General features: G+C 41.3%; 1 protein-coding gene across 2 annotated transcripts in view; it reads right to left on the bottom strand.

Moving 5' to 3' along the window:
• The window catches only part of ube3a (ubiquitin protein ligase E3A), a 48,312-nt gene that overhangs the window by 12,018 nt on the left and 11,520 nt on the right, over nt 1-24,774 (bottom strand). Inside the window, exons 2-4 of one of the 2 annotated variants that reach the window (XM_063054498.1) lie at nt 17,753-17,797; nt 9,729-9,846; nt 5,522-6,768 (exon numbers count right to left, since the gene is read on the bottom strand). In XM_063054498.1, coding sequence (XP_062910568.1) covers nt 5,522-6,768; nt 9,729-9,756 — 1,275 coding nt within the window. In that variant the 5' untranslated portion in view covers nt 9,757-9,846; nt 17,753-17,797. Of the gene's footprint in view, nt 1-5,521; nt 6,769-9,728; nt 10,043-17,752; nt 17,798-24,774 lie in introns of both variants that reach the window. The other variant, XM_063054497.1, reaches the window with a different exon arrangement.

Here is a 24,774-nt window from a genome sequence, read left to right on the forward strand (position 1 = left end):
TAAAACAAAATTCATTAATTCAGATTCCAAGTCATTTATCACATGTAATTCCAAACATAGTGAAATGTGTCATTTTCATTAACAACCAACCCAACCCAAGGATGTGTCGGGAGCACCCACAAGTGCTGCCACACATTTTAGCACCAACAAAGCACATCCACAATGTTTTAACAAGTAGCAACATTGGCAAATCAAGCCCCGATTTTCCCTACCACCACCACACACAGTCCTCCAAGCTCAGGACATGCTTCCAGCGGAGCTGTGATCTTGCAGACACTTCAGCTTCAACTTCCCAGCTGACTCTTGGATGTGCAGATCCAGGGCTTCCGCCATTAAGTCTTGACTTCTGATCAATCTTCAGGCTTGGATCTTCATATCAATCCTGATGACAACGAACGAGGACCCTGAACTCTGGACTCTCTTGACGACTGGGACCCCGAACTTTGGGGGGGTCACTGGCTCTCATGCCTACACAGAACTCTGATGATATAAATGTACTTTGATCTTTGAATTTTTGATGATTCACTGACCTGGGAGGCCACCAGCCCTTTGCTGGTCTGCTAGTCCTTCATCACATGTCCACTTCACTGGTTTTGAATGCGGAGTGGTGGCCAAGACTCCAGCCTGACCTCTATCTTCACCTTATGCCTGACCCTAAACTGATCCCCAACTTCCCCCTCTGTTCCAAAGACCACCCTATGAACCCAAAACACAATTAAGTCTGCACTACAAGCTTGACGGAGACCATAGCTTGGCGCCAGCTTGACCAGACCAGTAAATTTGGAAAACCTGAAAGAAGAATAAATGCTGGAAAAGCTCATGCCAGACAGTACCTGTGGAGTAATAAACTCTCATGTTCAATGCCTGACAGCATAAATGGCGAAAATGCAGATAAAGTTCAGTTACCCTGAAGCATTAATTCTTTGGTTTTCCACAGTTAGTACCAAACATGTACAACATTTCCAAAATTAATTCATTTCTACTTTCATCTGTTCACATCCTGCTGTACAGCCGCTAAAGGCCAAACTTTTAACGGACTGAATAGCCTTAAAAACAGCATGAAATTTACTCAGATGTGATTTCAGGTAGTTGATGCACACTGGCTCCCAGCAGTTGAAGAACTGACACTATTACTTCAGGGAGCAGAGTACAGAGTTCCATAAATGTAATATACCTCTCCTCTGATAGATAAAGGCTTAACAAAGGGAATCAAGAGATCTGTTGAATGTTTATTCTATCATTCAAAAATTAACTCGTTTCCACTCATTGCCTGTTCTGACTGCCTTTAATATATTAACTGCCGCTTTCCACAGATGCTGCTCCAACATATATTTTCCCATGTTCAGCATCTTCATTCAATTTTACCTTTCTCCTTCATTTAGAAGGTACATGTTTTTATTTAGCACCCACTCCACCATCTTATCTAGCCACTTCATCTAATTCATTAATTTTTACGTTTCTCAAGCATAGTCTGAAATCTGAGCAACACTCAGAACACGCTGCAGGAACTCAGCAGGTCGGGCAGCATCTGTGGAAAAGATCGGTCAACGTTTCGGGCCAGAACCCTTCACCAAGACTGTAGAGGGAAGGAGCAGAGGCCCTATAAAGAAGGTGGGGGGAGGGTGGGAAGGAGAAGGCTGGTAGGTTCCAGGTGAAAAACCAGTAAGGGGAAAGATAAAGGGGTGGGGGAGGGGAAGCAGGGAGGGGATAGGCAGGAAAGGTGGAGGAGGAATAGGGGAAAACAATGGGTAGTAGAAGGAGGCGGAACCATGAGGGAGGTGATAGGCAGCTGGGGGAGGGGGCAGAGTGACATAGGGATAGAGGAAGGGAGGGGGAGGGAATTACTAGAAATTGGAGAATTCTATGTTCATACGAAGGGGCTGGAGACTACCTAAACGGTATATGAAGCGTTGCTCCTCCAACCTGAGCTTAGCCTCATCATGGCAGTAGAGGAGGCCATGTATGGACATATCTGAATGGGAGTGGGAAGCAGAGTTGAAGTGGGTGGCCACTGGGAGATCCTGTCTGTTGTGGTGGACGTAGCGGAGGTGCTCGACGAAGCGGTTCCCCAATCTGCGTCGGGTTTCACCGATGTAGAGGAGGCCGCACCGGGAGCACCGGATGCAACAGATGACCCCAACAGATTCAAGTGAAGTGTTGCCTCACTTGGAAGGACTGCTTGGGGCCCTGAATGGTGGTGAGAGAGAACGTGTAGGGACAGGTGTAGCACTTACGCTTGCAGGGATAAGTACCGGGTGGGAGATCCGTGGGGAGGGACGTGTGGACCAGGGAGTCGCGGAGGGACTGATCCCTGCGGAAAGTGCAGAGGGAAAGATGTGCTTAGTTGTGGGGTCCTGTTGAAGGTGGCGGAAGTTGAGGAGGATAATGTGTTGGATCCGGAGGCTGGTGGGGTGGTAGGTGAGGACAAGGGAAACTCTGTCCCTGTTGTGGCGGCGGGAGGATGGGGTGAAAGCCGAAGTGTGGGAAATGGAGGAGATGCGGGTGAGGGCATCATTGATGACAGCAGAAGGGAAACCATGATCCTTAAAGAAAGAGGACACTTGAGGTGTCCTGGAACGGAAAACCTCATCCTCGGAGCAGATGCAGCGGAGACCGAGGAACTGGGAATAGGGAATGGCATTTTTGCATGTGACGGGATGGGAAGAGGTATAATTGAGGTAGTTATGAGAGTCAGTGGGCTTGTAGAAGATGTCAGTGGACAGTCTGTCTCTAGAGATGGAGACCGAGAGAGCGAGAAAGGGGAGAGAAGTGTCCGAGATAGACCAAGTGAATTTGAGGGCTGGGTGGAAGTTAGAAGTAAAGTCGATGAAATTGATAAGCTCAGCATGGGTGCAGGAAGCAGCACCAATATAGTCGTCAATGTACCGAAGGAAAAGTTGGAGAGCAGTACCAGAATAGGTTTGGAGCACAGACTGTTCCACATAACCAACGAAGAAGCAGGCATAGCTGGGGCCCATGCGAGTTCCCATAGCTATACCCTTGGTCTGAAGAAAGTGGGAAGAGCCAAAAGAGAAGTTATTGAGTGTGAGAACCAGTTCCGCCAACCGGTGGAGGGTAGTGGTGGTGGGGAACTGGTGAGGTCTATTATACAGAAAGAGGAGGGCTTTGAGGCCTTCTTGATGGGGAATGGAGGTGTACAGGGATTGGACATCCATAGTGAAAATGAAGCGGTTGAGACCAGGGAACTGGAAGTTATTGAAGAGGTGGAGGGCATGGGATGTATCCCGGATGTAGGTGAGGAGGGACTGAACTATGGGTGACAAAATGGAGTCCAAGTAGGCAGATACAAGTTCGGTGGGACAGGAGCAGGCAGAGACTATGGGTCTACCGGGACAGTCAGGCTTGTGGATCTTGAGAAGGAGGTAAAACTGAGCAGTACAGGGTGTGGGAATTACGAGTTTAGTGGCTGAGGATGGAAGGTCTCCGGAGTTGATAAGGGCGGTGATGGTACGGGAGACAATAGTTTGATGTTTTTTGGTGGGGTCCTGTTCCAGGGGTAAGTAAGAGGTGGTGTCAGAGAACTGCCGTTTGGCCGCTCTTTTCTTAAGTCTGACTTAAGAAAAGAGAAGCAATGTAAACAGAGACAAAAGGAGCAAACTCTGGAAATAAGTAATTAAATTGTATTTATATAACACTTCTAACATTACAAGATATCCCAAGTTCCTCTGCAGGAACTATCAAAAAATATTTAAAATGGCACATACAAAGGCATCAGAGAAGATGACAAAGCACCAATCCAATGTTTTAAGATAAGTTAACGTCGAGACAAAGATTATGGAGCAAATTCCAGAACTCAAGAGCAAGATAAAAACAGGCATCATCTTGGTGCAACTAAATCTTTATAGTAGTATCACATAAATGTTATTTCCATGTATGCAATATATTAAATGTTAGACAGCATAAAGTTGGCTTCAGGAAGAAGCTGGCATGAATGGACACCAAGTTCTAGTAGTGCACATTAACTTTTAAAATCAGAACTAGCAAGATTCACCTATCTTAAGCACACAAAGCAGAAGTTAATGTAATTTTTAAATGTTGGGATATTAATATATAGGATACTCAAATATTTAGTAATTATGAAATATGTAATATTAATTTTCATGAGAATGTATCATATACTGTTTTGTAAAAGCCAGGCTGTGGTATAATTTTGTGTTGACACTTCCGCTGATAGGTTAGATGAGCTGAGATAGTGAATGACACAGGATATTAAACCTATTCGGGATAATATCGCCAAAACAGAAGTCCAGAAAGGGAACAAGGTGCAGCACTAAACAATTATCAAAAGTGCTCACTGCAAGTTTGGTCCACTTACTGACAAGCGAAGCACTAAATTTCAAAGTATCTAAACTACACTAGGTCTTGCTGCAAGTCATTATAAATGTGGCTTTGCACTTGCATAACCAAACACATCACAGATTAAGGTAGTAATAAAAGATAGGCTTTTTTTAAAAAAAAAAGGTGGGTATTGGAGGACATTAAAATTAACATTTCAGCTTCCTACATTTCAATTTTCTTCCATCCAGTCTCCTGAATCTGCCTTACATGTCGAGGTAGTGTTTCATTCCTCTGGTTAATGTTGTTGATTTAACTACTGTGTTAAAGTTGTGAGTACCAGCAAGCCAATCAGTTGCACAATCTAGAAATCATCTATCTGTGCCTTTTCTACCAACTGACAGGTGGGTCCCTCAAGAGAGGCATAATGAGAGGCTTGCATGCTCATGTGGAACTGAAACAGAAGCAAACTAGTTCAGAACCGAAGTTGCATCCTCCTGCTCCTTTTTGCCAACACTTACTTGTATCTGAATATATCAAAGAGTTGGACTTCTTGCTTCCTTTCATATTTGGATATGGAAATCAATGGCCATACCAGAAACAGGGAAAATACAAACTGCACTGACACATTCCAATTCCCATGCACAAACCCAAATTCAGTTTTAGGAATGTATCTAAGAAGGCTATTTGACTACAACTAATGGAATAGATTACACAGTCAACATCTCCTAAAGGCATGACCTCTGCCACTAAGGTCAGCAGGTGCATGGAACACCATTACTTCAGAGTCTTTCACAAGTTGTACAACATCCTGATTTGTGCTTCCTCACAGTTGAATGTAAATTCTAGGCAACAGTCCTAGGGAGTACCACCATCATGACTGTAGGGGCTCAAAAGTGGAAGCTATGCACCACCTTCAAGAGAAATTAGTGATGGGCAATAATTGCCCATGTTGTGAAATACACCCAGGCAGAAAGTGAATAAAAACATCAAGATTTCACACTATGTTCAGTCACACTGAAGCCATAAATTAGAACTTACACAGAATGGCCAAAGCAAAACCACAAATAACCTTTCACTCTAAATACATGAAGCAGCTCACAAACAAAATGTTTTTTGCTCTAGGTTAGCAAAGTTACTTGTTAGTTACAGCAAAACATATCATTTGCTAGAGTCTGAAGACATACACTTACTGATTTCCACAAAATGTTAAAAACAAACTTACCCGAACAAGGGCATCATCTATGATGTGATCACGTCGGACTTTTAGTCGAAGATAGGGGTTCAGTTGTTGCCCCTGGACAAGGCTGTAAAGGACAGTGATCCGTCGCTCACTGTACATGCGTATCCTATTGTCATAGTAAAGTCCCAAATTCTTGGTTACAGCATTCAAAATGAAGGGGCAGGTCATAAATGAGAATTTGTTCTCAGTTTCTACTTTGAAGAAAGTATAGTCTTTATCCATTTCCAGTACATCGTTTAGTGGTTCATTAATAAAGTCCTCAAAAGGAACAAGTGGCTTTCGGCAATCAATTGTTTTCACACCCAACTCAGTTTCGAGGGGGTCCACTCGGGGCCCTTTTTTATTTCTCCGCTCTTCACCTAGCAGCTCTTGCAAGGTAACTTCACTAGATTCAGCAACTGCCTCATCTTCCTCTTCCTCATTGTGCCCTGTATCCACATCTCCTGCAATAATATTTGCATAGTGCACTATTTTTAAGCATTTTGTAGCAGCAACAACTGCATCATCATCATTCACCAGGTTTCGACTATTGAATTCATTACTTATGACCCGATATGTAATGAGCTGCTGAAATGTTTCGACCATTCGACGGATTTGGGCTGCAGTGTACTTTGACCATAAACGAATTAATTTGGCTTGAGCTGGGAGGGGTAGCTTGCTCATGGCTTTGCAAAAAAGTGGAAGGGCCATTTCCAGATATTCAGGACTATGAAGGTTGCTGTTCTCCATGACTATAACAAACAAGTTCAGATAATTAGGATCTCTTGAATACACATTATGGTAAGTCAAATCACATTCCACATTTGGCGACAAGTACACCAATGCATTAAGAAATGCTGTTTCTATCTTTTCATTGGAAAGCAGTTTATTATAAACCCGTCTGACTGCGTCAACATCGATAGAAATTTCATCAGGTCCTAATCTATGAACATTGTTTTCTCTTGTCTGTGCACCTCCGATGGAACTTCTTGATGAAGAGGCCTCTGCATCATCCATGGATCCTGCAGTAGCAGCTTTTTCTTCCTCATCCTCATCTTTATCCTCATCCTTTCCTTGTAGTGATTTTAGCTCTTCCTTTGTATGGTGCTTGGCCTTTCGGAAGCTCTGCACCAACGCATCAGCACTAGAGAAAACTCTACCAATGACACGTATCAATGGTGAATAATCTTCTCGCTCTCCGCATAACTCCAAAATTTCGTATACCTTTTCCTCTGTCAGGTAATTCACATCTACATTAGAAATATAATGGGAAAACATTTATTCCTTAAAAAAAACATTAGTTAGTAAACCAATTTATACTGGCAGAGTATAAACTGGATATCCAATAAAAACAATATAAGAAATGAAGCAAGTTCAATTTTGATCATTTACTATAGCTGCAATGGGAGGAAAATGCATCATTTGTAAATACATACATCGTAGAACATGAAGTTTATTTATAGTAAACCGGCTTCTTCAGGTGGTTGAGAAATTTTAGGGGAATTGTTGGGGGCAAATTGTACTAGAATACTAGCAATTTTAAAATACGCTTATCTGCAAATAAATGGCTTGTATTAATACAGTGGCTTTTTACTACTTTTAGGATATCACAAAATAAATACTTCAAGAAAGTACCTGAACAGCTGTTGGATGCTTGTGACAGCTAGGCTGCTGTGCTTATATTTATGTTACTGTTTGCATAGGACTGAGTAAAACATTACCAAAAATAATCAAGCGGTCCAACTGGTATTTCATTTTTATATGAGGACTGTCTGCAGAAATGAGCATTTATTCTACCCTCTGCAACTAAGAAATACAGCAAGTTACCAAATGCCAGAAGAGCAAGAATAAGCTGTGAAGTTATTAGCACCCAAGTACTCAAAGCTCAGATCAGAATTTCAGTATTTTGTATTTGAGGAACACTAAAGGATTGTGCCAAATACATGAGTGTTCTAGCCAGATAGGAACATATTCAAATACAAAGTGTAATCAAAAACCGAAAACCAGATGAAAAATTTTAACTTGCGTATTAGCACTACAACATAACATCCAAGATGTTACGTGTCAATGATTTTGTACAAAGCCAATGTTTGCATTGTAGGACCCAAGTCTGAGGTAAGTTTAATACAATATTTATCAGAATTCATCAGCGACCCTTCTTCCTCCACAAAACTTGTTTATCCATAATCTGGGGTCAAGAGTCGGTGTCTAAAGTAACAGAAACATTATCAAATTTGTTTTCTGATTGGCTAATGTCTAACTGAATACCAAAGTTTAGTAACAAAGTCCATTACTAAACCTGCTACACAGTAAAAGTTGTTCAGCGGAGAAATCGGTTTACAAATACGAAGTTCACCATTCTTGTGATTTAAATAAGATTGCAAGACAGAATTGCAACCTTTTTTGCGAATGCACAAGGTACATGTCAAGATGGGAAAACTAACTGGCATTCATGCACAAACTTCAGTACAAGATATTCTGGAGCTTCAGGACGTGGAAGTAGTGGTTCTAGACCATAGGTCCAGCAAATCCCATTATGGCAGCTGAATAACAAATACAAACAATAACAAAATCTGGAATTATGAAAACTAGTCATAGTAACATGAACACAAAATGAATCACATTGTTACAAAAGCCGCAAAGCTCACTAAGCAAATCCGTAATCCACACCAGATTTGGTCCACGTGTAACACGATCAAAGTAATTGACTCTTGACTAGCAGTAAAGAGTCAAAGTTCAAAGTAAATTTATTATCAAAGTACATTATAGGTCACCAAATACAACCCTGTGATGCATTTTCTTGCAGACATACTCATAATAGAATAACCACCATGAAAGACCGCACCAACTTGGGTGTTCAACCAGTGTAAACAAGACAACAAACCGTGCAAACACAAAAAGGATAATAATAATAATAAATAAGCAATAAATATTGAGAAAATGAGATGAAGAGTCCTTGAAAGTAACTCTTATTGTTAATCTGAAGAGTACTAGTGATGTTCATATTCTAAGCACCTGGACACGTGGATTGGCAACCACTGTAATTTGCCCTAGTGTGTAGGCAGGTGGTAGAATCTGGGGGGAGTTAATGAGAATGCGGGGAGAATTTTTTAAAATGGGATGAATGTACAATTATTGCAAACAGTGTCTGATGGGTCATGTACACTCAGTTGACCACAGGGCCTCCTTCCATGCTGTACCACAAGAATGAATACAAAATATGTGTTATGAAATATTACAAGATGGCTTTAACAACAATTTACAAAGATAGAAAGGTTGGGGTGGGGGGGGGGGGGGAGAATGGAAATCCAGAACAGAACTGAAGGTGTTTACACACACACACACTTTTATATGCACTAAATTGGTTTGAACCCTGACCATATGAATACATTATCTGCTTTAGTAGTGTTCTGGTTTGAATTGGATTGGAGTTGTCTGACAAGATGAAGCACTTTGTCCCCATACAGCCAAACATATAGGGCTTACCCTCAACACTGACAGAATACTGCAAGAGCTTTAACTTATTAAACTGGATTCCTTTTGCTTAAATTTCTGTAGTTCAAATTCCTTCCAAAAACCAAATTAAGGTAGTTCTCAGAATCTTACACGAAGAATATTGGCTCCAAACATAATAATAGCAGTATTTGCATCAGTTATAGCAGCTGTTGTCATATTTAGCTTCCATACTTCATTTATTGTTGCAATTTGTAACTAAAAATTTTGAAATTCTTATCTGAATCACTCAATGATAAGTCAGAACTCAATACCATGCAAACAAATCAGATTTCTTTTCTCTTGCCATTCTACTCGCATCTCATCAGTAACCACAAAGTAAGTATGTGTTTGGCAATTTGAAATGCCATAATGCTCCTGAATTTATCATTTGGGGAATGGAAGTATATGGTATCACAGACATTTAAACAACAAAAAAAATAGGCTACTAATCCACCCTTCTCCATCAGATCTTTCTGATTTCCTCTTCCCTTAAATACACAGTTTCTCCTTAAAAAACATTCCTGGAGGTATAATTTGAAATGTTTTCACTACAGAGTTAAAGCAGTCCTTTTTGAATTTAACTTCGTGGTGGTTTTCTTACATTGATGGGCTCTAGTTTTATCCTTTCCCACAAGTGAAAGCATTTCCAATTTTATTAAAACCTTATAGATTATCATACAGAACTGTAAAGGTAATCCAGTACATTGACACTCACCTTTAAAGTCTTCTCGTTGAGCCTGCATATCTTGCTTATTCACTTTTGTTTCTGAACAACAGATGATGTTATGAGTGCTCTTGGTGCTGTTTTCCACATAGGCAGTGCTTGTTCCTTTCTTGGAAGGATGAGGATCACATAGTTTTGCATTAATCTTAAAAAGCTCAAGGGCCTTTAATGCTGCAGCATTGTTATCCATACGATGAAAACTTGGACAGGAAGCACAAAACTCATTCGTGCAGGCTTCATTTCCACAGCCCTCAGTTAACTGGTGGTAGTAGCGTTCTATTAGATGCTTTGCAGCGGCTCGCTTCCTGTGGCAAACATTCAAAATGGTAGGCAAAGGGATTAGTACAGCCTCCAAAAAAATGAAGCATGATTCAGCATTAGCAGAGCAGTGTTTCATTTAAATTAACTGGATAATAAAATATTACTCTTAATTGATTTTTTAACGTTGTGCTTCTTCTTCGCACAGCAACTTGCAGATTTTTTTCTAATAGCAAAGAGTGCTTTAATAGAAATGATAATCTATAGACACCTCGCGAAACAGGTGCTTCTAGCCCAGCAATCCACCTATTTAACCCTAGCCTAATCACAGGAGAATTTACAATGACCAATTAACCTACTAACTGGTAAGCCTTTGGAACGTGGGAGGAAGCTAGAGCACTCAGGGGAACCAGACATGTTCATGAGGAGGTCATACAAACTCCTTCCAGACAGCGTTGGAATTGAACTCCAAACACCCTAAGCTACAATAATGTCACGCTAACCACTATGCTACTGTGGTGGCCAAATCGCAAGGAAACTTAGAACAGAATGAACATTAGTATATCCAAAAATTGTTTTAGCATTGTTTTGAAGTATGATTGCAATTAGTCACTCTACCATGTCATTGCATCCAAATCACTTATACAATCACAGCATGTGCTCAAAACTAGCTGCACGTTGCACCATTTTGAGACAAAAATTTATTGATTAATTCGGACTTATCCCGGATCTCATTTTCCTCATGATGTCAGCATGATTTATTTTTAAATGAAACACTGCAGAGGTACACACAGGGTTCCTGCCAAGTTGTGCGCTTAGGGGTTATTTTTAAAAAATGGCAAAGCTTCTAAACATATTGGAAAACATTCCTTAAGGCACCTCAAGGTTAGATCAGATACAAAAATTCCTAGAAATAAAAGGTGGCATCACTTTGTTCTTGGATCAGAATTCCACAAGTAAATTCTGTAAAGTACACCAAGCAAGTATCACAACCATGCATCTTTTAAACCTACATATTATTTATCAGAATCCAAAATGCTTTGTAGCTGAAGCAAAATAGCAATCTGTAAATAAGAACTTTATTAAAGCTTCTGAAGTGCTCAATCTGGAAAAAGACAATATTAAAAGCATAACTTCTTTTTTTCAGATCTGCTCCCCAAATATAAGAGTGCTTGAATAATCTTCTCCACTATTTACAAAGAAATTTGTTTAAAAAAATTAAGAGCCTGGCCAGTTTACCGCAGCCAAATATGCTTCAAATGAATTTAAAATTTGCAGTTTGCCCAAAGTAGAATATTGATTGAATTTGTAATGCCAATGGGGCCTGAGTTACTGCTTTGATAATTGCCCCACTGATGAGATGGAACCTACTGAATGCTTCGTAAGTGATCAGTCTTTTTTAAAAAAATGAGTGATTCCTTTCAAAACTGCTCTTTATCTAGTGTTTTTATAGAAGGCCTGTTAATAACCTTACTTAACATGCTTCCTTCAAAAGATATCCAAGTGGTCGCAACACATAAGACAATGTCAATTTTAAAATTATCTCATTTTTTTACCGACACTGGTCTTTCAACAATTTAATCAATAATTTCTAACAAAACCACAAACTACTTCTATACATTTTTGTGCTTCTAACTGGCATCTATAAAAGTCAAATCCATTGCAATAGACTTTACAAAGAACTACTTGAGCTTATAACATTTCTAACAATGGGTTACCTATCTGAAATTACGTTTGCAAGCCTAGAATAAATGTACAAGCCATAAAATGCAGCCAATTCATCTGTTCAATTTTAAACATTTGCAAGTTTCAAATTTGTCCATTTAAACCTGTTATTTAACATAGTTCCCCAGAAATTATTTTCTACAACTAAAGTCAACTTCCAGTATGACCTCAGTTAAGTACCAAATGGTCTGAACGGTTAACAGTGGATAACTAAGCTTACAAACTGCAGCAGTAGATCGGCATTGATCATACTGAATTACAGGGCAGAATTGGGGAAGCAAGTGGTCTATACCTGCTACTTTCATGTGCAACACACATCAAAGTTGCTGGTGAACGCAGCAGGCCAGGCAGCATCTCTAGGAAGAGGTACAGTCGACGTTTCAGGCCGAGACCCTTCCTTGTCACACTTGATTGGTTCTATTCTCTCATATCTTATCTTCTCGCTCTTCACATACTTGTAGAATGCCTTGGGGTTTTCCTTAATCCTGTCTGCCAAGGCCTTCTCATGGCCCTTTCTGGCTCTCCTAATTCCTATAATTACCTAGTTTTTTTGAACCTTTTGTAAGCTCTTTTCTTGACTAGATTTACAACAGCCTTTGTACACCACAGATCTTGTACCCTACCCATCCTTTCCATGTCTCATTGGAACGTACCTACACAGAAGCCCATGCAAAAATCTCCTGAACATTTGCCACATTTCCTCCGTACGTTTCCCTAAGAACATCTGTTTCCAATTTATGCTTCCAAGTTCCTGCCTGATAGCCTCATATTTCCCATTACTCCAATTAAATGTTTCCCTAACTTCTCTGTTCCTATCCCTCTCCAATGCTATGGTAAAGGAGAGAGAATTGTGATCACTATCTCCAAAATGCTCTCCCACTGAGAGACCTGACACCTGACCAGGTTCATTTCCCAATACCAGATCAAGTACAGCCTCTCCTCTTGTAACACAAGCCCAAAGCAAGATCGATCCAACCCCATGCTTAACAGTGGCGAGAAGGGTTCTTATCATGAAATTCTGCACCCTTTTTTCTCCAAACATACCTTTGCTCATTGCGGCCAAAAAGTTCTATTTTAGCTTTATTAGTCCACAGGACTTGTTTCCAAAATGCATCAGGCTTGTTTAGATGTTCCTTTGAACCTTTTGAATAGAACACTGGCTTGTGTTGCAGCCAGTGGCATGGTGAACATTTACTGGTAGAGGGAAGAATGAATTCAATTAAATACCAGCAAATTCTGGAAGCAAACATCACACCGTCTGTAAAAAAGCTGAAGATGAAAAGAGGATGGCTTCTACAACAGGATAATGAACCTAAACACACCTCAAAATCCACAATGGACTATCTCAAGAGGCACAAGCTGAAGGTTTTGCCATGGCCCTCACAGTCCCCTGACCTAAACATCATCGAGAATCTGTGGATTGACCTCAAAAGAGCAGTTCGTGCAAGACGGCCCAAGAATATCACAGAACTAAAAGCCTTTTGCAAGGAAGAATGGGTGAAAATCCCCCAAACAAGAATTGAAAGACTCTTAGCTGGCTACAAAAAGCGTTTACAAGCTGTGATACTTGCCAAAGGGGGTGTTACTAAGTACTGCTATGCAGGGTGCCCAAACTTTTGCTTTGGGCCCCTTTCCTTTTTTGTTATTTTGAAACTGTAAAAGATGGAAATAAAAAAGTTTTCTTGCTTAAAATATGAAAGAAATGTGTCATCTTTAACTCTATGCCTTTTGGAAATCAGTTCATCTTTTATTTGCTTAGCTATTCACAGTAACAGAAATGTTGACTGGGGTGCCCAAACTTTTGCATGCCACTGTATGATAATGCATTTTGGTAAAAGGAACAATACTGCAGTCTAGTATCTAAATGGGGAGAAGGTTCAAACATTAGAGGTGCAGAGGGACTTAGAGGTGCAAGACTCCCAGAAGGTTAATTTGCAGGCTGAGTCTGTGGTAAAGAAGGCAAATGCAATGTCGGCATTGCCATAATTGGATGCATCAGCAAGGGAGATGAGGTTGAGTACAGGGCTATGGTAGGAAACTTTGTCACATGGTGTGAGCAGAATTATCTGCAGCTTAATGTGAAAAAGACTAAGGAGCTGGTGGTAGACCTGAGGAGAACTAAGGCACCGGTGACCCCTGTTTCCATCCAGGGGGTCAGTGTGGACATGGTGGCGGATTGTAACTACCTGGGGATACGAATTGACAATAAACTGGACTGGTCAAAGAACACTGAGGCTGTCTACAAGAAAGGTCAGAGCCGTCTCTATTTCCTGAGGAGACCAAGGTCCTTTAACATCTGTCGGACGATGCTGAGGATGTTCTACGAGTCTGTGGTGGCCAGTGCGATCATGTTTGCTGTTGTGTGCTGGGGCAGCAGGCTGAGGGTAGCAGACACCAACAGAATCAACAAACTCATTCGTAAGGCCCGTGATGTTGTGGGGATGGAACTGGACTGTGATGGTGGTGTCTGAAAAGAGGATGCTGTCCAAGTTGCAGGCCATCTTGGACAATGTCTCCCATCCACTACATAATGTATTGGTTGGGCACAGGAGTACATTCAGCCAGAGACTCATTCCACCAAGATGCAACACAGAGCGTCATAGGAAGTCATTCCTGCCTGTGGCCATCAAACTTTACAACTCCCTTGGAGGGACAGACACCGAGCCAATAGGTTGGCCCTGGACTTATTTCCTGGCACAATTTACATATTACTATTTAATTATTTATGGTTTTATTACTATTTAATTATTTATGGTGCAACTGTAATGAAAATCAATTTCCCCCGAGATCAATAAAGTATGACTATGACTATTTCAAGGGGAATAGAAAATAAAAACAAGGAGATAATGCTGAGGCTTTATAAGACACTACTGAGACCACACTTGGAGTACTGTCAACAGTTTTGGGCACTATATCTCAGAAAGGATGTGTTGTCATTGGAGAGAGTCCAGAGGAGGTTCATGACGATGATTCCGGGAATGAAGGGGTTAACATGTGAGAGCGTTTGGCAGCTTTGGGCCTGCACTCACTGGAATTTAGAAGAATCCAGGGGAATCTCATTGAATCCTACCGAATGTTGAAAGGACTAGACACAGTGGATGTAGAGAGAATATTTCCGATGGTGGGGGTATCCAGAACTGAAGGGCACAGCCTCAAAACTGAGTGGCAACCTTTTAGAACAGAGGTAAGGAGGATTATTTTTTAAGCCAGAGAGTAGTGAATCTGTGGATGCTTTGCCACAGACTACAGTGGAGGCCAAGTCTCCGGGTATATTTAAGGCAGAAATTGATCGTTTCCTGATTGGTCAGGGCATTAAAGGATATGGCAAGAAGGCAGGTGTATGGGGTTGAGTGAGTTCTGGAATCAGTCATGACGGAATGGTGGAGTGGACTCGATGGGCTCAATGGCCTAATTCTGCTCCTATGTCTTATGATCTTTCACACTTGAAAGCTAAACTAGTGGGGCTATACACCATTGGCAATACACAATTTCGGAAAAATATTTTAAGAACAGAACATTGTGCCTTGGATTTATAAATCATAAAATGATTTTGTAGTATCACGATTTTTTGTGCTTATTTAAGTTCAGTCACTTCACTTAATTTTAATTATCTGATGCTTTTCTATTTAAATATGGGACCCAATTGTGGAATGTCATATGCAGTGTAGTTCAAGATATTTATGAAGCAAAGAAAACAGCAATTAAACAGATTAAAGAATAAAAGGGCTCTATGGGTCTTAGAGTAGGTAAAAAAAAAAGTGGTCTTGGAGTAGGTTAAAAGACATGGGCCAAAGGGACTTTAGTATACTGTACTATGTAGTACCAAATCTGCCCTGAAATAGTTCGTTATTTTAATCTTTGTAATCTTTTGGTGGCAACCAGAAAGAAAATCTATTTACACACAAATTCATCATAAGCTGAAATGTTAAGTCCTGCTGCACTGCCATTTCTAAAATTCTTTGCAAATCATAGCAGTGCTTGTTGAAACTCAACTTTGTCACCTGCCCAACAAAAAAGTTTCCTATTAAGTGCAGCAGCCTCACTGAAACCCCTTTTGGTACGAAATCCAGTCATATCAATATGAAGCAAAATACCAGAAGTGACAGTTCACATCTAGTCTAAGATGTTGTCAGCAGGCTGGCTCTGTAAAATAAAAAACCTAAACATGACGAGGGCAGTAAACCAAGTGAACAGCCAAGGGAAGCTTACAGGCAGTATGTTAAAATTTCATTGGTTATTTTCATAACCCCAGAAGGCTACTTTGGACTCAAGTAGCTTAAAGTCCAGCTTATTTTTTTTTCTATACTGAATCTATTTGGTTCATGGGTGTTTAAAACAAGGAGTGTAATCTTAAGCTTTGAGCTAGGCCACCCAGAAGTGATATTACGACATAATCCATAGAAAAGCTTGGTTGAAATTTTTTCAAAAATCTACTTAGGCTACAAGTAAAATTGTTCATTGCAAAGAAAACTGTGCAAATTTTAAATGAGATGATAAAAGTAGATCTTTCATGATCTAACTGAAAGATACTGGACTGGAGGTGTGATATGACCGATCCCTGCTCCAAAGCTTTTGAAAGTGCTTCACAAACACATTAGCAAGACACTATTACAGTTCGGAGCATCAAAGACCTGCATTCAATTCCGATGTCATCTGTACATCCTCCCCCTGGAGAGTGTGGGTTTTCTCTGGGTGCTCCAGCTTCTTCCCACAGTCAGAAGATGTACTGGTTGTAATGATGATTGGCCATTGTAAATTGTCTTGTGACTAGGTTAGAGTTAAGTCAGGGGTTGCTAGGTGGCATGGCTTGAAGGGCCTATTCCACGTAATTGCAATAAATACATATATAACCAAACAAATTCACTTATTATATTGAATTATCCCCAAGTTTCCCATGGTGGCACATACATTTATAACAACCAAGGTCAACATATTCTTCGGCTCTCATATCCTAATTGTTCAAAATATTACAGGCACTGACTATTGCAAAAAAACACCACCACGTAGAGGAATGATGATCCTGGCCAGTAGAATACTTGCATGGTATATCAAGCTGTACAAACTCATTAACCTTATGATGATAATATTGTACGATGAAGCTATTATGTTCATTAATTGAAGGTGCTAACTTCAAACAAGTTGCAGCTTTTAGAAACACTTCACTTAATATGCTCTAAGCAAACATTGCTACCTATTATCTAAATATAACAAGATATAAAATCATAATATGATCAGTGATGTATAAAGGAAAATCATTCTGATAGATAATTTTTTTTGCAAATATACATGCGTAATGCATGCTTACATGGTTATGGCATTTTAAAAGGAGTCAGGTTAGTACACAAAGTAAGGAGTCCTGAAATTAGAACAAATACAAGTTCTCTCAACGTAAAGCTAATTGAAAAGTAGTTCTGAGAGCTTTGCAAAAAGCTTGCAAAGGATTTAAAACATGATTTATACATGTACTGTCTCTTTAATCAATGAAGAGCCTTATTCAAGAAAGGGAGTAGAGATAGCCCAGGAAATTATAGACCTAAAGGCAATGCGATCAAGGTTTACTGGGTTGATTCCTGACAGACTGAAGGGAGGGTATGCTTATACTCAGGAATTTAGAATTGTTACTTCATACTCAGAGGGTTTAGCAGATTAGAAGGGACTGGTTCCGTTAGCTAAAGAATCTTAAACAAGTTTCAAAATAATGAGTCCACTAATTAAAATACCAAACAGAAGATACTTCTGTGGATTGTGAATTTTTGAAGCTCTCTACCTGAAATGCTTGTATGTTCAAGGCTAGGATATTTTTGGACTCGCAGATCAGTTATAACATTAAGTGGCAGAGTCCCAAGGGGCCTTATAGACTACTTCAGATTGTTTATCTCATTGTATTTTTTAATTACATAAATGGACAGCATTTTTAAAAAATTCACAAAAAACCCTTAGCTCAGGCCTGGACTGAAAAGAGCAAAACAATATCACATGCCCCATAAAAATATCTTGAAGCTTAAAACAGTATGCAAATTTGCAATACTCACATTCGGCTTGCTGTGTGGTTTTCAGCCAAAGGTTCTCTTTGTTTACTGTAATTGAAAGAATCAATGTTACTACAGGGTATGTGCATTTATTCAAAACAACCAACGCACAATTTGTTACAGAAAATAATCAAGGTTATATTTTACTATCTGTGAGAACCATTTCAGAATAAATGGACTTTTTGGAAAAAATTAATTAGCTGCCTCCTTAAAACTTAGGATGCTTAAATGTCACATTCATACATTTGTTAACGCGCTGTAAGGTTTCACTGCTAATGTAACGGTTTTTTGTAACGTTCACTGCTGAAGTAACAGTTTCTCTGTAGCAGCAATGTTTGGGTTATGGCTGGAGATAACAGGATTGTGGATGCATGTTAGCCAATCAGGATTTTGTTGCCCTGACTTGTGATTCTGGAAGCAGATTTTGTGGGCTTTTGTGAGAGGGGGAGAGACAGATGAAGAGAGAAGATGCGAATGGTGAGATTTGGTGGTCCGCCGGACGGGGTGGACTCGGAGCGAGGGTCCGAAGGGCAGCGACGATCGAAGGAGGATCGGTGAAGGGGAAACCGTGAGCTCCAACTTTGTGCACAGACTGTTTAATAAGATTTGGACCTTTTTTCTTTTATATTTTGTTTCTCTACTAACCATATAAAAGTAAAAGTTATAAAGCTTAATCGTTTAATCACATATTGTGTACTGTTTGTTATTTCGGGGTACTGATTTGTAACAGGGGACACATCGCGCAGCATCCACCCAAATGAGATTTCTTATGTTTGGCCAGGCAGGGGGTTATCACCCCCTATATTAGGGCACTAGGCAAAGCGAGTGTTACACATTCTAATGCAAAGCCTATATAAACTGGTCAAATTTGAGAGTATTTAATACCATCATTCCCACAATCCTTAACGAGAAGTTGTAGAACTTGGGCCTCTGTACCTCCCTCTGCAATTGGATCCTCAACTTCCTAACTGGAAGACCACAGTCTGTGCGGATTGGTGATAACATATCCTCCTCGCTGACAACCAGCACTGGTGCACCTCAGGGATGTATGCTTAGCTCACTGCTCTACTCTCTGTACACACATGACTGTGTGGCTAGGCATAGCTCAAATACCATCTACAAATTTGCTGGCGATACAACCATTGTTGGTAGAATCTCAGGTGGTTACGAGAGGGTGTACAGGAGTGGATATGCCAACTAGTGGAATGGCGCCACAGCAACAACCTGGCACTCAACGTCAGTAAAATATAAGAGCTGATTGTGGACTTCAGGAAGGGCAAGACAAAGGAACACATACCAATCCTCATAGACGGATCAGAAATGGAGAGAGTGAGCAGCTTCAAGTTCCTGGGTGTCAAGATCTCTGAGGATCTAACCTGGTCCCAACATATCGATGTAGTCATAAAGCCAAGACAGTGGCTATACTTTATTAGGAGTTTGAAGAGATTTAGCATGTAAACAAATACACTCAAAATCTTCTATAGTTGTACTGTGGAGAGCATTCCGACAGGCTGCATCACTGTCTGGTATGGAGGGGCGCTCCTGCACAGGACTGAAAGAAACTGCAGAAGGTTGTAAATCTAGTCAGCTTCAGCTTGGGTACTAGCCTACAAAGTACCCAGGACATCTTCAGGGAGTGGTGTCTCAGAACAGCAGTGTCCATTATTAAGGACCTCCAGCACCCAGGGCATGCCCTTTTCTCACTGTTACCATCAGGTACGAGATACAGCAGCCTGAAGGCACACACTCAGCGATTCAGGAACAGCTTCTTCCCCTCTGCCATCCAATTCCTAAATAGACAATGAAGCTTTGGACACTACCTCACTTAATAGACAGTATTTGTTTTCCAACATTTAAAAAAAAATCTATTCAATATACATAATTGATTTACTTGTTTATTTATGTTTTATTTTATTTATTTATTATTATTTTCCTCTCTCTCTGCCAGATTATGTATTGCATTGAACTGCTGCTAAGTTAACAAATTTCATGTAACATGCTGGTGATAATAAACCTGATTCTGATTAACAGCTGCTAGAAAGGTGAAACAGCTCTAGACATTTAAATATGCAATTTTAAACTCCATATGGATCAAATTAGAAAATGTTCAAGAAGGAAAACTTGCAAGAATCAAACCATTAGAAAATCCTAACTTCTGTACTATTATTTTAAGTATATGATCTTTAGAATGATAAATCTTCCAGAGGCCTAAGAACTAAAGTTATACTTGGTCACAGAAACATGGAAAACCTACAGCACAATACAGGCCCTTCAGCTCACAATGCTGTGCTGAACATGTACTTACTTTACAAATTACCTAGGGTTACCCACAGCCCTCTATTTTTCTAAGCTCCATGTACCTATCTAAGAGTTTCTTAAAAGACCCTATTGTATCTGCCTCCACCAGTATCACCAGCAGCCCAGTCCACACACTCACCTCTCTGCGTTAAAAAAAACCTACCCCTGACATCTCCTCTGTACCTACTTCCAAGCACCTTAAAACGCTGTCCTCTAGTGTTAGCCATTTCAGCCCTGGGAAAAAGCCTCTGACTATCCACACAATCAATGCCTCTCATCATCTTATATACCTGTCAGGTCACCTCTCATTCTCCGTTGCTCTAAGGAGAAAAGGCCAAACTCACTCAATCTATTCTCATAAGGAATGCTCGGCAATCCAGGAAACATCCTTGTAAATCTCCCTCTGCACCCTTTCTATAGTTCCCACATCCGTCCTGTAGTGAGGTGACCAGAACTGAGCACAAAATTCCAAGTGGGGACTGACCAGGGTCCTATATAGCTGTAACATTACCTCTTGGCTCTTGAACTCAATCCCGCTGTTGATGAAGGCCAATGCACCATATGCCTTCTTAAGCACACAGTCAACCTGTACAGCAGCTTTGAGTGTCTTATAGACTCGGACTGCAAGATCTCTCTGATCCTCCACACTGCCAAGATTCTTACCATTAATATTATATTCTGCAATATTTGACCCACCAAAATGAACCACCTCACACTCTGCGTTGAATTCCATCTGCCATTTCTCAGCCCAGTTTTGCATTCCTATCGATGTCCCGCTGACAGCCCTCCACACTATCCATAAACACCCCCAACCTTTGTGTCAACAGCAAGTGTACTAACCCATCTCTCCACTTCCTCATCCAGGTCATTTATAAAAATCACAATGAGTAGGGGTCCCAGAACAGATCCCTGAGGAACACCACTGGCCACCGACCTCCATGCAGAATATGACCCGTCCACAACTACTCTTTGCCTTCTGTGGGCAAGCCAATCCTGGATCCACAAAGCAAGGTCCCCTTCCTTGGATCCCATGTCTCCTTACTTTCTCAATAAGCCATGCATGGGGTACCTTATCAAATGCCTTGCTGATATACACTACATCTACAGCTCTACTTTCATCAACCTGTTTAGTCACATCCTCAAAAAATTCAATCAGGCTCGTAAGGCATGACCCACCTTTCACAAAGCCATGCTGACTATTCCTAATCATATTATACCTCTCCAAATGTTCATAAATCCTGCCTCTCAGGTTCTTCTCCATCAACTTAACAACCACTGAAATAAGACTCACTGGTCTATAATTTCCTGGGCTATCTCTACTCCCTTTCTTGAATAAGGGAACAACATCTGTAACCTTTCAGTCCTCCAGAACTTCTCCCAGCCCCATTGATGATATAAAGATCATTGCCAGAGGCTCAGCAATCTCTTCCCTCACCTCCCACAGTAGCCTGGGGTATTTCTCGTCCTGGTGACTTATCCAAGTTGATGCTTTCCAAAAGCTCCAGCGCATCCTCTTTCTTAATGTCTATATGCTCAAGCTTTTCAGTCTGCTGTAAGTCATCCCTACAATCGCCAAGGTCCTTTTCCATAGTGAATACTAAAGCAAAGTATTCATTAATTACCTCCGCTTCCTCCAGTTCCATACACACTTTTCCACTGTCACACTTGATTGGTTCTATTCTCTCACATCTTATTCTCTTGCTCTTCACATACTTGTAGAATGCCTTGGGGTTTTCCTTAATCCTGTCCGCCAAGGCCTTCTCATGGCCCCATCTGGCTCTCCTAATTTCATTCTTAAACCCCTTCCTGCTAGCCTTATAATTTTCTAGATCTCTATCATTACCTAGACTTTTGAACCTTTCATAAGCTTTCCTTCTTGACTAGATTTTCTACAGTCTTTATACACACTGGTTCCTGCACCCTACCATACTTTCCTTGTTTCATTAGAATGTACCTATGCAGAACACAAATATCCCCTGAACATTTGCCACATTTCTGCCGTGCATTTCCCTGAGAACATCTGTTCCCCATTTATGCTTCAAGTTCCTTCCTGATAGCTTCATATTTCCCCTTACTCTAATTAAAGGTTTTTCTGACTCGTCTGCTCCTATCCCTCTCCAATGCTATGGGAAAGGGGACAGAATTGTGATCACCATCTCCAAAATGCTCTTCCACAGAGACCTGACACCTGACCAGGTTCATTTCCAAATTCCAGATCAAGTACAGCATCTGCTCTTGTAGGCTTATCTACATATTGTGTCAGGAAACCTTCCTGAGCACACCCAACAAACTCCACCCCATCTAAACCCCTTGTCTAGGGAGATGCCAATCAATATTGGGGAAATTAAAATCTCCCATCATGACAACCTAGTTATTATTGCACCGTTCCAGAATCTGTCTCCCTATCTGCTCGATGTCCCTGTTACTATGGTCTACAAAAAAGACACAGTAATTGACCTCTATCTGTTTTTAACTTTCACCCAGAGACTCAGTAGACAATCCCTCCATTATTTCCTCTTCTTCTGCAGCCATGACACTATCTCCGATCAACAGTGCCATGCCCCCATCTCTTTTGCCTCTCTTCCTGTCCTTTTTGAAACATCTAATGCCTGGCACTCTAAGTAGCCATTCTTGCCCCTGAGCCATCCAAGTCTCTGTAATGGCCACATCATAGCTTCAAGTATTGATCCACACTCTAAGCTCATCCGCTTTGCTCATGATACCTCTTGCATTAAAATACACATCACAAACCATCAGTCTGAGTGCATCCCTTCTCTATCACCTGCCCATCCTCCCTTTCACACTGCCTACAAGCTTTCTCTATTTGTGAGCCAACTGCCCCTTCCTCCATCTCTTCAGTTCAGTTCCCACCCCCAAAACTAAACTCTCCCCCAATAGCCTTAGCAAACCTCCCTGCCAGGATAATGGTCTCCCTCGGATTCAAGTGCAACCCATCCATATTGCACAGGTCACGCCTGCCCCAAAAGTGGTCCCAATGATCCAGAAATCTGAATCCCTGTCCCCTGCTCCAATCCTTCAGCCACACATTTATCCTCCACCTCACTCTATTCCTATACTCACTGTCGCGTGGCACAGGCAGTAATCCCGAGATTACTATCCTTGTGGTTCTGCTTCTCAGCTTCTTTCCTAACTCCCTGTAGTCTGTTTTCAGGACCTCCTCCATTTTCCTACCTATGTCGTTGGTACCAATAGGTAGCACGACCTCTAGCTGTTCACCTTCCCAAATCAGGATATCGTGGACGTGATCAGAAACATCCCAGACTCTGGCACCTGGGAGGCAAACTACCATCCATGTTTCTTTACTGCGTTCACAGAATCACCTATCTGACCCCCTAACTATGGAGTCACCTATCACTGCTGCCATCCTCTTCCTTTCCCTGCCCTTCTGAGCCACAGGGCCAGACACTGTGTCAGAGGCACCGCCACTGTTGCTTCCCCCAGGTAGTTCGCTTACTCCTCCCCACAGTACTCAAACTGGAGTACTTATTGCTAAGGGGGAGAGCCACAGGGGTACTCTCTAGTATCTGACTCTTGCCCTTCCCTCTCCTGTTACCCACTTACCTGTTTCCCAAGGCCCCAGTGTGACAACTTCCCTGTAGCTCATATCTATCACATCCTTAGTTTCCCCGACCAGACGAGGGACATCGAGCTACATCTCCAGTTCCCTAACCCTGTTCCTAAGGAGCTGCAGCTTGACGCACCTGGTGCAGAGTGGGCCATCCAGGAGGGTGGGAGCCCCCCGCACATTCTACATCTGACACCCAGAACAGAACCCCAGCCTCGTGGACATACTTCTTATTCCTATTCTTCACAAGTAACTTACCTCACCTCGACTCGATATCGCTGAAGCCCCGTTGAGCCAAAGCCCTCTTACTCTGACTCTATCTACTCCGATGCCCGCTCTATAAAGCTGTCTTTTAAAATTCTTCCCACCGGTCTAACTTGCTGACATCCGTGCACCTCCACAGTTGTGCCTCAATCAAATTGCTGAAGAAAAAAATGATCTCCTTTTAAATTCTTCCCGCCAGTCTAACTTGCTGATGTCCACGCGCCTGTGCAGTCATGCATTGATCAAACCGCTGAAAAAATGATCTCCTTTTACATTCTTCCCACTGGTCTAACTTGCTGACGTCCACGTGCCTCTACAGTCATATCAAGTAACTTTGTTTCAATGCAGGAAACTCTGATCAAGTTTGATCAATGGTAGTTTGTCTTTCCCACACAAAAGGACAAACTACCATTTGGCACTTCAATAGCAATTAACTATTACATATAGGCATCCTTTAGTCTCACGAGACCATGGATTCGCACCTTGGAAGGTTTCCAGGGCGCAGGCCTGGGCAAGGTTGTATGGAAGACCAGCAGTTGCCCATGCTGCAAGTCTCCCCTCTCCATGCCACCGATGTTGTCCAAGGGAAGGGCATTAGGACCCATACAGCTTGGCACTGGTGTCGTCGCAGAGCAAGGTGTGGTTAAGCGCCTTGCTCAAGGACACACGCACCGCCTCAGCCAAGGCTCGAACTAGCGACCTTCAAATCACTAGTTAAGTGCCTTCACCACTTGGCCATTATAATTATAATTGTAGATTATAATTAACTATTATAATCTACAGTTTTAAAAAGGACAATATCTGTAATGTGAAAAAAAATCTTGAAGGAGTAAACTGAATATTCAAAATTGCCTTATTTATCCAGATCAAAACTGCA

Source organism: Mobula hypostoma, chromosome 7 (assembly GCF_963921235.1).
Source record: "Mobula hypostoma chromosome 7, sMobHyp1.1, whole genome shotgun sequence".
Lineage (NCBI taxonomy): Eukaryota > Metazoa > Chordata > Chondrichthyes > Myliobatiformes > Myliobatidae > Mobula > Mobula hypostoma.